Consider the following 12,232-nt stretch of genomic DNA (forward strand, 5'->3'; position numbering starts at 1 on the left):
GGTAGCCCTGGTCTCTAACCGCAGTGCCAGGGAAGCAAAGGGGAAGAAGAAGTGATGCTGGAACCCCTCTGGAATCCCCATCTGCGAGGAGGCGGGGGTGAGAATGCCATAGCCATCTTCCTGCCAGCCTCAAGTCACCTCCGCAGACGGTGAGAGGAGCTGAAGCTCAGGGTAAAGGCCTGAGGGCTGAGGAAGCAGGAAAACAGACCCCAGAGTCAGGCAGGAAGCAGCTGGGCAACAACTGCCTTAAAAAAGTATTTTTTTAAGTGAAATTTTTTCTAATAAGCAAAAAATGAAAGCCCCAAAGTCCACATAGAACAGTAAGAAAGAGCCCCGGTCTGGGTGCCTCTCTCCTCCCACAGGCACAGGGCTTTACAGGAGGAGCCTTGCAACAGGACGCTCATTCCCACTTGGGCAGGGAAACTGAGGCTGGGGGAGTGAAGTGATTGCCCAAAGTCACTCTGCTAGCCATGGGCTTGGAGAGTTGGGGCTGTATGGCTGAACCCAAGCCCAAATGTGACCTTTGGCCCTGGTTTCTGCTCAGCCCTGCCGTGGCTGTGCCAGCTTGGCCCAGACCAGCATGTCAGCTGACGATGCAGGCGAGGGGGCCACTGTGCGCTGGCGACTTGTGCAGAGAGACCCCAGCAGTGGGACTGCAGACGGGCTCCGCTCAGCCAGGGAGTGAGCAGACCCTGCTAAGGTGAACAAGAGTATCAACATACATGTGGTGGACAAGGATGCGCCTACAGTGTGGCAGAGCTGGCACCTAAATACAGCCCACCAGAAAAGAACCACTGGTATTTTCATTTTTATGAGACCATTAAACTGTGAAGTCACTTTTCCTTCTTTTTGCTTTGGCTAGGGGACAAGAGGGAACTCATCGAATTAATCTAGAGGGTAAAGAAGGCCCCTTATTGTGGTGGCGAAGCGTGCAGGCACTAGTTAGACTCCTGGGTTCAAACTTTGACTCTGCCATCAGTCATAAGTGGGGATACCACCACCACCAACCTCACTGGGGTGCTGTAAGGATGACCCAGCTAAGTGCCCAGCACGCTGCGTCAACATACATTAGCCACTATTAGTATATCAAGTCCGCCCCTAGGTGGTAAGCAGTGGTAAAGACTTGCCCCAGGAGCGCTGCAGGAAAGCTGCCTGAAGGGCCTTCAGCTGAGCGCGGCTCTGCAGTGTGACTCAAGAATCTGCGTCAGTCTGAAGTCATCTGGGAGGACCAGCTTCTGTCCCCATTTCCAAGCCGGTGGGGGGACACTGGGTGGCTGGAGACCCTCCTGCTCCTCCAAGTGATGCAGCCCCTGCCTCCCCGACTGCGACTCCCAGCCCCAGGCTAAGGCCAGGCCCCTCACCTTTTTGTGCTTCTTGGCCATCCACTTGTCCCAGTTGTTGAGCATGTCCAGCCACTTGGACTCCCTCTGCCTCAGCCCCTCCAGGGGGACTTCCTCCAGCCTGTGGAGCAGAGGGCAGGGCCCGTCAGAGGTGCCGAGAGAAGCAAAGGCCCTGGCTGAGGCCCCAGGTACCAGCCTGGTCAGTCCCCGTCCCTCCCCCTGCCGTCCCCTATGGGGCTAACTCAAGAACCCTCTAACACAGACGCGAGGGACACAACGCCCTCCCTAGAAGGCACAGGCTGAAGAGACACTAGGTTCAAGCACTCACTCCCCCATGTGTCAAGGGACCAGGGGCCCCAGTGCCTGCACCTGTGCACCAAAGCACAGCACTCCCACCCTGGATCTGTGTCGATAAACAAGCCTCTTCAGAGAACCAGCATGCACGGTACAGAGCTGGACGGAAAACTAGTCAAACAAGTACAGGGACACCATGCTCACCTCTGCATTCTAACAAAGCTGTTACTCATGGTTTCCCCAATTACGCCCTGGCCCTGTTCCCCTCTCAGCCTTTGCTCATGCCAGTCCCTTTGCGGAAACACACTCCAAGTTGTCTCTGCCTATCCAAATTCAATTACACTTCAAAGCCCCCTCAGACACCACTCGAATTTGCACATCCACTCATGGAACCACTGTCACAGCTATCCAGGCGGAGCTCTAGGGCCAGGGCGTCTGGGTAAACTGTGGGGTACAGTCGTGTGACTAGAACAAGTCCCAGCCCTCATGGCACTGACATTCTTCAGGCTCTGAACGCCCACGAGAGCTGGTGGGGAAACACCTCAGCTTGGAGACCTACCCTGGGCAGCACCAAAGCAGCTGCGGCAGACTGGGCGAGACCCCTGGCTTAGAGGGTGCTTTGAGTGAGTGAGCTCCTTCCGAGGAGGGAGTCCCTGGAAGTTCCTGAGTTCACATACCCACGGGGCAAAGAGAAGAAGACTAGCATCTGAAGGCTGCGTCCTCTACACGTGCTTCCTTGTAGTCAGCCTACAGAGCAATACTGGTAAGAAAACAGTGAGAATAACGTGTATGTGTCCTTCTCTACACACACACACACACACTCAGAATTATTTTTAAAGTAGTAGATTATGGATCTTTTAAATTTCTTTCTTGTGCCTCTCCCCCTTTTTTTCCAATTAAAAAATACTGGCATTATTGAGAGGTAAGATACCCAGGAAGGGTATATTGCTTAGAGTCAAACAGCAAATCAGTGGAAAAACCCAGACTCAAATCCAAGTCAGATCATAGCCAAGGGCTTGCACTCAGCACTGCCTGACCTCCCAGAACGCAGCGTGGGGTGGAGGCTCTCAGGAACAGGACACAGCGGGGCCAGGGTTTGGCCCAGGCCTTGAGTCTCTAATTCTCTTTCTACAGGAAGGAAATGCACTGCTAGAACTTTTACTGGTTGGACGAGCAGTGGGAGGGGCCCTGGCAGAGCAGGGCTCCCAGACACAAAAGGGCAGGTCCTCTTCTTCGGTTTTTTATCTGGAGAACTGCACAGACCTGAGAGCAGCCCTGGTGCTGATCAGCCGAGGAGAGACAACAGCCCCTCCACACAGGCCACCCGCCCACCTCTCACTACCTGGAGGCAGAAGTGGGGCACAAGGACCGGCTCCTTCCTATCCCTCCCCTCAGGAGAAAAGCAGAGACCACACCTTTAGATCAGGTAATCTACAAAGAAATGTGTGCACATCTCCAGGCAGCCCCCAAACACCCAGGTCCAGCATCACAGGCCAGGTCGCCTCCCATCACTACAAAGCACTCCCTCACACAAGTCAGGGGATGAGCCTTCTAGTTATCTAAACTAAAGGAGGTAGCCACACGGAGTCAACAGGAAGTTCTGGCAGCTATGAATGTGGATAATATCTGATCCAATCGCCCCACTGAGCAGAAGAGACAATGGAGGCTCATAAGAGGGCAAGGCTTTTGCCTGAGATTACCAGTTTCCAGACAATTCCCATCTGATTAAATACATACCCATCTGACACCCTGACCCTCTAGTCTGTCTCTGTTGATAAGATCTGACAGCAGGGCCACAGAGATACCCAGTCTCCCAACTACAAATACACAGGGGAACACGTTCAAGCTCAGTGTTCTTTTAAATGATGTCAGATAACAGCTTTTGCAGTTTCAAAGACCCAGCATCAAACCTCAAACCGGAATTTCAAATGGGTACAAAACAAACTACCATATTTCCTGGATTCTAAGGCACTACTGATTTTAAACTGCACCATTGATTTGGTAAGATCGTCTCAGAAACAAACAAAAAATCCACTACTACTTTAAATGTACATGTTCATTGAAAGATCTATTTTTATTTTCAAAACCTCAAATTGGGAAATTTTGGAGGAAAGATGGTCATTTGAGTGGCCTCTCCTCCAACAGCAGAGGAGTTTAACCACCTGCTGGACCCGGCACTCAGCACTTCACCTTCTAACTACAGGTGAACTTCTCTTCACACACAGAATGTGCTCCTGAATGGCTGCACACTACCCATTTTCTGAAAAATCAAAAGGTTCACATCCAGTCTGGTGGGTCAGGATCTCAAAAGGCATCTGATCAGAGTGCTGTCTGATATAGAAATTCCTTCTGCAATAGCCCCTTGCCCTCTCTGAGCCTGTTTGCTATACAGCTGGATGGCCTGCCCTGTGAACTGACCCTCAAAAGATGCCCAGAAAGGAGCTGTGACGTAGACTGGGGTCTTGGCATCTCTACAGATGACACGACGGTGTGGAGGCCCTGAGGTGGCTTCCTCCTAATAATGGGGGGGGAGTGTGAGCCAGTTTCCAGTGACAGGAAGGCTAACCAAATAGCCAACTTAAGGGACCAAACGGCCCATGGGGATGCTTCCAGCCTGAGAGTTTCACTCACCCTTGCAGAAAACTCCTCTGTCCTTAAGGTGGCCTGAAGGAGTCTCTGCAACCAAAAGAGTCTAATGAGGACAGTCTCTAGTGGAACTCCTCAGGGCTGGGCCTTCATCATCTCCAGGTGAAGTCACCCTCATTGCTGAAGCCATACTGTTAAGTTTTCTGGTACCTTCTGTCTACTGCAACACCCCCTTCTAAGGCTGCACAATTCTCAGCCAGATCAGCCTCATATTAGACAAATGTAATTATCCGTCATCACTCACCCACCCCTACCTGGAATGCCTTTTCTTCTCCCCTCTCCAAGTCACAGCAACACTTTTGGGGCCCAACATAATAAAAATGACAACTTCAACAATAACAGCAGCAACAGTAGTTACCATTTTTAAATCATTTACTACTTACCAATATCTTTCAAAATATTTATATATTACTTAAAATACTAATATATATATACACATGTATCATTTTCATGTATCTTTCATAATAATCCAACCATAACATTCTCTCCATTTTCCAGAAGTCGAATCCAAGACTTAGTAAAGTTAAGCTCCTTGCTCAAGGCCATGTTGTTGCCGTTTAGTCTCAGTCGTGTCTGACTCTTTTGTGACCCCATGACTGTAGCCTGCCAAATCCTCAAGCCTGGGATTTCCCAGGCAAGAACACTGGAGTGGGTTGCCATTTCCTTCTTCAGGGGATCTTCCTGACCCAGGGATTGCAGGCAGGTTCTTTACCTCTGAGCCACCAGGGAAGCCCCCAAGGCCATGCAGCTGCATTCAAACCTAGGCTTGCCTCACTCCTCAGTGCATGCTCTGAACCCCAAAGTCAAGCCCTTAGCCTCCACACAGCTGCTGTGCCTGCCCAGATCTCGTTAGCTGTCTTCCAACCTGAAGACCTTCATCTCGACTACTTACAACACCATTTCTCCAAGCTTTTAAACTGAAACTCACAGTATGAAATACATTTTGTACTGAGACTATACACACACACACATAACCAAAATACATTTTATGAAAAAATTTACTCCTACATGTACTAAAGCACCTGATATTTTCAGTTCAATTTTTGTATTATTCTATCCTACTTCCTACTTCTTTTTTATTTTTATGCTGGTCACAATCTCCTAATCAATTTCAGCACTAAATCACCAATGAATCAAGACGTGATGTGAAATGAGCAGTTCATTACAACTTGGTCATGCTGCTCAGCCCTGTCACTCCCTAACCGGACTGGGTCTTGAGCTATGTAACTCCCACTGTGTACCTCACGGATACCGACAGACGCCTGCCTGGTTATCTCCATGACATCATTACTTTCATCTATTGCCTCCAGGGCTACAAGCCACTGCTGCCTACAGCAACTGTATCTGTGCCCCTAGTAGCCCAGTGAGAGCCTCACAGATTAATTACTATTTCCATTGGACCCATGAGAAACCTGACCCAATCAGAGAGACTGTATGACTTGGGCAAAGTCACAAAGCTATTAAGTGGAAAACCAGAGCTTCTCTTTGCCACAGTGACTCCTGTGCTGTTTCTCCCTCCCCTGGGAAGACTGGGAGGAAATCAGGCCGCTCTCCAGATGCCACCGTGGGGCTCTATCTCTGGCCCTCAACCCCCTAGAGACAGTCTAAGCCTTTCTCCAGTGCTCTGACTGTCCCAGACCCTGCCCAAACCTAGCAAAGCTCAGCAAGGCCAATACGCTGGATGGGCAAAGCTCACAAGCACACCCTTGACCACCCCCTCCTGGGGAAGGAGGCACAGAGGAGACAGAAACATGCAGCTAGAGGGTGACTGAGCCCAGATTCTGCTGGGCTCTCAGCTAAGCTAAGCTTAGCCGTGCCGTGCCATGCCGTGGCCCAAGGCAGCAGTGACAGCCCACTGACACCAGCCTCCCCACCTTCTCCCCAAACCCAGAAGCTGAAGACTTCCAAGAGATGAGACGGACAAGACCAGCTCCCAAGGCTACCTGAGACCCAGGCTCTCTCCGCCTTGTCCTTCCAGCCATGCACTTTCCACCCAAGAGCGCCTCAGCCCCTCTGGCTGGCAGACTCAGCCAGGTGTGGCGCCTGTGCCCATGAGCCCTTTATTCAAAGGTGTCAGATAAAACCTGGTCCCAGGGAACCAATGTAACCCCCCTCCGCTAAGCCTCCCTCTCCAAACCAGCCCAAACAAAAAGAAACACAGCCCAAGCATAAGGCCCAAGGTTGAGACCCCGGGATGAATTCTCCTCATCTCAACCATCAGGAAGGCCATGTGGACTGTGGGAGACAGTAAAAAGAGTAGGGACCTTGAAGCCAACCGACCGAGGTTCCATTCCAGCTCCTCCACCTGGGAGACAGACCGTGAAGTCTCCACTTCATCTTCAAGTGGGACCACACACATAAGGTCTAAATGAAGAATACACATGTGTAAGGACCCAGCCTGGCAGGTGGCCAGCTAATGGCAGCTCTGAGGGGACCAGCATCTGCAGCTTGCCTAGCACTTTCCCATCCCTCTTCTCATCTGACTGGTCTGCACACACGCAGCAAGGCAGGACTATCCCCATTTTACCCACGAAGCAACTGAGACCCCAAGAGATTAAGCCATTTACTCAATGATACACGGACTGTGACTGTCAGCTTCTGATCCAGCTCTGCCACTCTGAGCTTCCAGTTCACCACCTGTAACATGCGGGCAAGGCCACCCCTTTGGAGGGCAGCAGGAAAGACCACATGAGACAGGAGGAACTGACACACTTCCAGCACCCATTCTGCACCATTCCCGCCAAGCACTACATAGGCACACAATTCCCCAAGGAAGCAGCTTTTATTATCTCTACTTAACAGACACGAAAACTAAAGTTTAGCACAGCTGAGTAATCTGTCCAAGGTTACACAGCCTGGAAGCAGAGATGCCAACTGAGCACTAAGCCATCCAATAAATATAAGGTGATCCCCATGTAACAGGGCCTCAGTATCTGTTACATTCCCTTCCTCTTCCTTTACCACCCAGTAGACAACCACTGCTCTCTGTGCCGAGACGGCAAGAGTGAGCAAGATGCAAGTGTGGAAAATTGGGAAATGGATGTGCAATCACAGATCCAGGGACAACAAGGGTGGGGGAACTCCCCTCTCCCACCCAGAGCTGGAAAAAGGAGTGAGGCTAAACAAAAAGGCTGACCTACTTTGCACGCTGAGTAACAACCTCTGGAGTTCATTAATCTAAGCGGTGGTAATGACTAAAAGTATAAATAGCCTTTATGCCAGCTCCATAATCACCCATGATAGGAAACGAGAAGGCAGGAGAGGGTGGGCTGGTGATCTACAAATGGCCGACGATCAGGGCTGGAAGGCCTGTGAGGTTCTGGAGTGAGTCCCCAGGCAGCTAGAGAGGCCTAGGGACCAAAGGGTACGTGATCTGCCTGAGGTGGAGCTGTGAGTCAGTGCGGGGAAGCAGGATGGTCTGCAGCAGCCTGGTGCTCCCTCCTGAGGCCTGGCAGCCCCCGCTTGGAGGCAGGGCAGTGTGCAGGCTCCCTGTCTAGGTGAAAGAGTCCCGCTTGCTTCAATCTTCCCCGACACCCCGTGCAAGCTAGGTCCGGGCCTGCCTCCCTTTCCCACAAGGAATTCCCTGGCTTTGCTCCTTGCAGCCCCAGGTCAGCGCACAATGGTAAACAGGTTCTCTCCACCCTTCTCTGGCCTCAGTGCCCTGGGCCTCTGCCCAACTCTCCACTCGGCACAGCCCCACCCCCTTGACGTCAGAGGCAAGAAATGGTTCCTTTAAGCACCAGCCTTGCTGGTTCCAAAAAGCAAGGAATCCCCCCCGCCCCCGACTCCCACTCAGCTAGGGAAAGGCACAGACCAGAGCAAAAACCCCCAGGGCAGCTCTCTCTGACCAGTGCAGAGAGGTATGGAGACTATTGGGTCTTCCCTGGTGGCTCAGCGGTAAAGAATCCACCTGCCAGTGCAGGAGATGCGGGTTTCATCCCCAGGTCAGGAAGCTCTCCTGGAGAAGGAAGCGGCAACCCACTCCAGTATTCCTGCTTGGGAAATCCCATGGACAGAGGAGCCTGGTGGGCTACAGTCCATGGGGTCGCAAAGAGTCAGACACAACTGAGCAACGAAACAACAACAAAAATGGAGACTATTCTCAACTGGAGACATGCCTTCTCCAAGCCCCCACCCCTACCGGGCAGAGTATTACTTGAAACTCCCCACTGGCAACTGGGTCCTCAGGTCACAATCTCACTGTGGGCACCATGACTCATGTACAGCCCCTTACCCAACCTTACAAAACTGCTGAATTTGATTGATAGATCTTATCAATTTAGTCTTGACTCACGGTTTATCTCTGCCAAGACTCCTGCAAGGATCCCTACTGCCCATCTTGTTCAACAGAACTTCAGGCCCTGGCTCCCAGGCCTTCCTAGTCCCTCTGCACATCCCCCAGCCCTATTTCTAGACGTCCCTCTCTCTAAGCTGCCCACCCTCACCCCTACCCCGACTCTAATTCAGTCCCACTTGTTTCCTGAGGCCTCATTCAGAACAGCCTCTCATCTCTACAAAGTCCTTCCTAGCCACTGAAGGAACAGAACACAATCAGCGCCTCATTACATTCCATGCACATCTCTCCAGAGCCTGCATTCCAGGCCCTGACTCTACAAAGCTGAATAAAACGTAGGTCCTGCCCTTGGGGTCAATCTGGCAGAGGAGACAGATTGGGGAGTAAATAACTAGCCCATACAGAGGTGCTATCACAGAAGCGAGGAGGGCGGAAGGCGCTACGAGACTGCAAGAAGGCCCCAGGGTGGGGGTGCAGGTGTTCAGGGAAAACCTTAAAGGGAGCTGACTTGTTGGGATGATCCTTGAAGGGTGACAGGAAGTAGCCAGGGTGAGAAAGGGGAAACAGCACATCAGGCAGAAGACCCAGGATGAGAAAGCACACATTAATGGAAAAGAGCCTGGTGTGTTTGGGGAATGTGAGCAGTCCAGTGGAGCGAGTCTGGCTTCTCTGCCTGACTGTCCGGTCCGCTCGCTGAGGCAGCATTCCACGAGGTGTGCTCTTGGGGGCAGGGACTCTGCCAACCACTCTCCCCAGTGTGTCCCGACCCTAGAACAGAGCCTGGGGGCCTGTGTTAGTCGCTCAGTCATGTCCGGCTCTTTGCGACCCCAAGCCCTATAGCCCACCAGGCTCCTCTGTCCATGGGATTCTTCAGGCAAGAGTACTGGAGTGGGTTGCCGTTCCCTTCTCCAGGCCTGGTTGGTGCCTAGCTGGTGCTCAATAAACGTATGTTGACAGGTTCAGTGGCTCTGTGACCTTGGGCGCTCTAAGTTTCAGCTTTCTCCCCAGTGAGATGGGAATAGTATCCTCTGCCTTGAAATCAGAGGGAAAAGCAGGAGCACGGAGAGCTTGATGAAGGGCACTCCCTCCCCAGCCTGAGTCCAGCGATGGATCTTCCTTGAAGCCCAGCACAGGGCTGAGCCCAGATGTGTTTGATGATGGCCTTTTACAATGTTTTAATTCTGTATTCAATTAACATAATTGAATGTCTGTTATAACCCTTACCAGGCAATTGCTATGGACCAGACATGGTGCTCAGCACTTAGATTATTTCATTTAATCCTGACAACAAGCATATGAAATAGGTCCTCTAATTATCACCTCCACCCCGCCCTTGGGCAGATGTAGAAACTCAGGTTTTTCAGCAAGCCAGTAACTATGCACCATCCAAGGGGAGCAGAGGACACCTGGGAGGTGTACCCAGGCCCTTCTGCTCTGTCACTCAGCTCTGGCACTGACTGAGTGATGCCATACGCTGTGTGATGCTTGGCAAGTCACTTCACCACTCTGGGATCTGGGATCTACCTCTGTTAAATGGAGATTATGATGATAATAACTATATCTCACGGAGTTAAATACGGTGGTCTTGGTGAAAGCCTGGTCCACCATGCTGGCACTTCTGCGAAGTGGCATGATCAAGTGACTGTGCTAGGGGGATGGAGGGGGTCACTCAGAGGCAGGACAGGGAGCCCAGGGTGAAAGTCCACGAGGAACACAGGAGGGTGGTGGCAATTATGAAGCAAACTCCGATTTCTTCCCCAAGTGACTATCTCTACCCAAGAGGGCAGAGGCCCCAGGCAGCCCTATGACTGCATGCTTTGAATTGAATCTTTCAGGAGACCCACCTCTGTTCTCACTTCCGCTTTATCTTCATGCCAAAGAGAAGATGAGGCCCTCGCATCAGGGCCCTCAGAGTCAGGGTCACCTGCAGCCCTGTTCCAGATGACTCAATGAGGAACTAACTGGGGGATTCCCAACCTGCCCTGGCAGGTCAGAAAGCTCCAGACCACAAGCTGAGTGGGACTGGCTCCCGTCTTGCCCCCAGGGTCCAAGGGTATATAGGCAGAGCACAAGGAGGGGTGTGGATCTTCAAACCCAGGGTGCCTGTTCTCTCACCATGAGGTCAAAGGCCTGAAGTAACCCTTAGAGGATAATCACACTCGAATTGTGAGAGCCACCGTGCACCACAGAACCCTCACTTGGTGGGAGACACTGCTGGGCACTTTACCAACATCATCTCCTTATACTCACAACCATAGCACACATGGGGCCAGTTCCCACTCCCAACGCCACCATCTGGCCCATTTACAGACTCAGAGAGGTCAATGGCTAGAAAGTGACGGAGCCAGGGCTTGAAGCCAGTCTGCTGGTGTCCTGAACCCAGGATCTCCCAAATTTAGGTTCTCCTTTTTTGAAATCAAGACAGAGAGGGAAGCATCCTCCAAATGTGGCTGGCTAAGAAGGACCGCTTCTGGACACACAGAATCCAGGGCCCAGAGGGCAGAGAGGAGGAATAAGAGTTCTCCATTCTATGTTCCTGGGCTCCCTTAGCATCCAGCTGCTCCTGCCTCACCTTGCATGAGGTGCTGTGTGTGGAGGGCCTGGGATAGGAAGTGTGCCATCCATTGTAACAACTCAACAACAAAAACAGGACTTCCCTGGTGGCCCAGTGGCTGGAACTCCGTGCTCCCAATACAGGGGGCCCAGGTCTGATCCCTACTCAGGGAACTAGATCCAGCACGCCACAATTAAGACTCAGCACAGTCAAATAAATTTTTTTTTTTAAAGAAAGAAAGAAAAAAGCCAACAAAAACAACTCGAGAAACTCGCTAGGAGAAGTATAGACATTTGGAGCTGGACTGAAAGTCCTAAGGCTAGGACAGGAAGAGGGAGGAGCGGCCACACAGAGGCAACCAGCTTTGGTAAGATGGAAAAAATTGGAAAGGCAGAACCCTGGCTTCCAGGCACAGTTTCCTTGCTTGTTCAGCTTAGGTTTCCCTGTCTGTAAACAGGGCAAAATAAAACTTACCCTCCTGAGTTCCCACTGCTCCTGTCAGGATCACTGCAAGGCAATGAGAAAGAAAGCACTGCACAGACCAAAGAGCCAGACAGACCAACGCATTCTTTGAGTTGACCGCACTCCCAAAGACATGAGGGCCATTGGTCTGACAGACAAAGAGAGGTCCTCTCATAAGAAAAACAGAGCATGCTGCAGGCTTTGGCCTCTGTGGGCTGTGCCCTGACGACCCCTTGCACTTATGAGGTACCTGACATAAGTGAGAAAGAAAGTGAAGTCGCTTAGTCATGTCCGATTCTTTGCGACCCCATGTACTATAGCCTAGTAGGCTCCTCCATCCATGGGATCTTCCAGGCAAGAGTACTGGAGTCGGTTGCCATTTCCTTCTCCAGGGGGTCTTCCCAACGCAGGGGGAATAAACTTCCCAAAGCCCTTTTCGTATACTCCAAGGGCAGTCTCAGTATGTTAGAAGCAGAAGAGCTCTTCAACTTCATTCATTAAGGCTGCCTTAGTTTATATGTAAGGGAAACTGAGGCTTAGAAAGATTCAGCAAATTTCTCAAGGTCACAGGGTTAGTTAGGGGCCCAGTGAAGCCCAGGACTTGGGTTTCCTGATCCCTGGTCAGCAGTGTTTGTTTACACA

General features: G+C 51.5%; 1 protein-coding gene across 1 annotated transcript in view; it reads right to left on the reverse strand.

The window, feature by feature from the left end:
- TBC1D10A (TBC1 domain family, member 10A) overlaps positions 1–12,232 on the reverse strand; it is a 30,677-nt gene that overhangs the window by 11,129 nt on the left and 7,316 nt on the right. The window contains exon 2 of the mRNA XM_010828868.1: positions 1,362–1,461. Coding sequence (XP_010827170.1) covers positions 1,362–1,461 — 100 coding nt within the window. The remainder of the gene's footprint in view (positions 1–1,361; positions 1,462–12,232) is intronic.

This window comes from Bison bison, unplaced genomic scaffold, assembly GCF_000754665.1.
Source record: "Bison bison bison isolate TAMUID 2011002044 unplaced genomic scaffold, Bison_UMD1.0 scf7180017864495, whole genome shotgun sequence".
Lineage (NCBI taxonomy): Eukaryota > Metazoa > Chordata > Mammalia > Artiodactyla > Bovidae > Bison > Bison bison.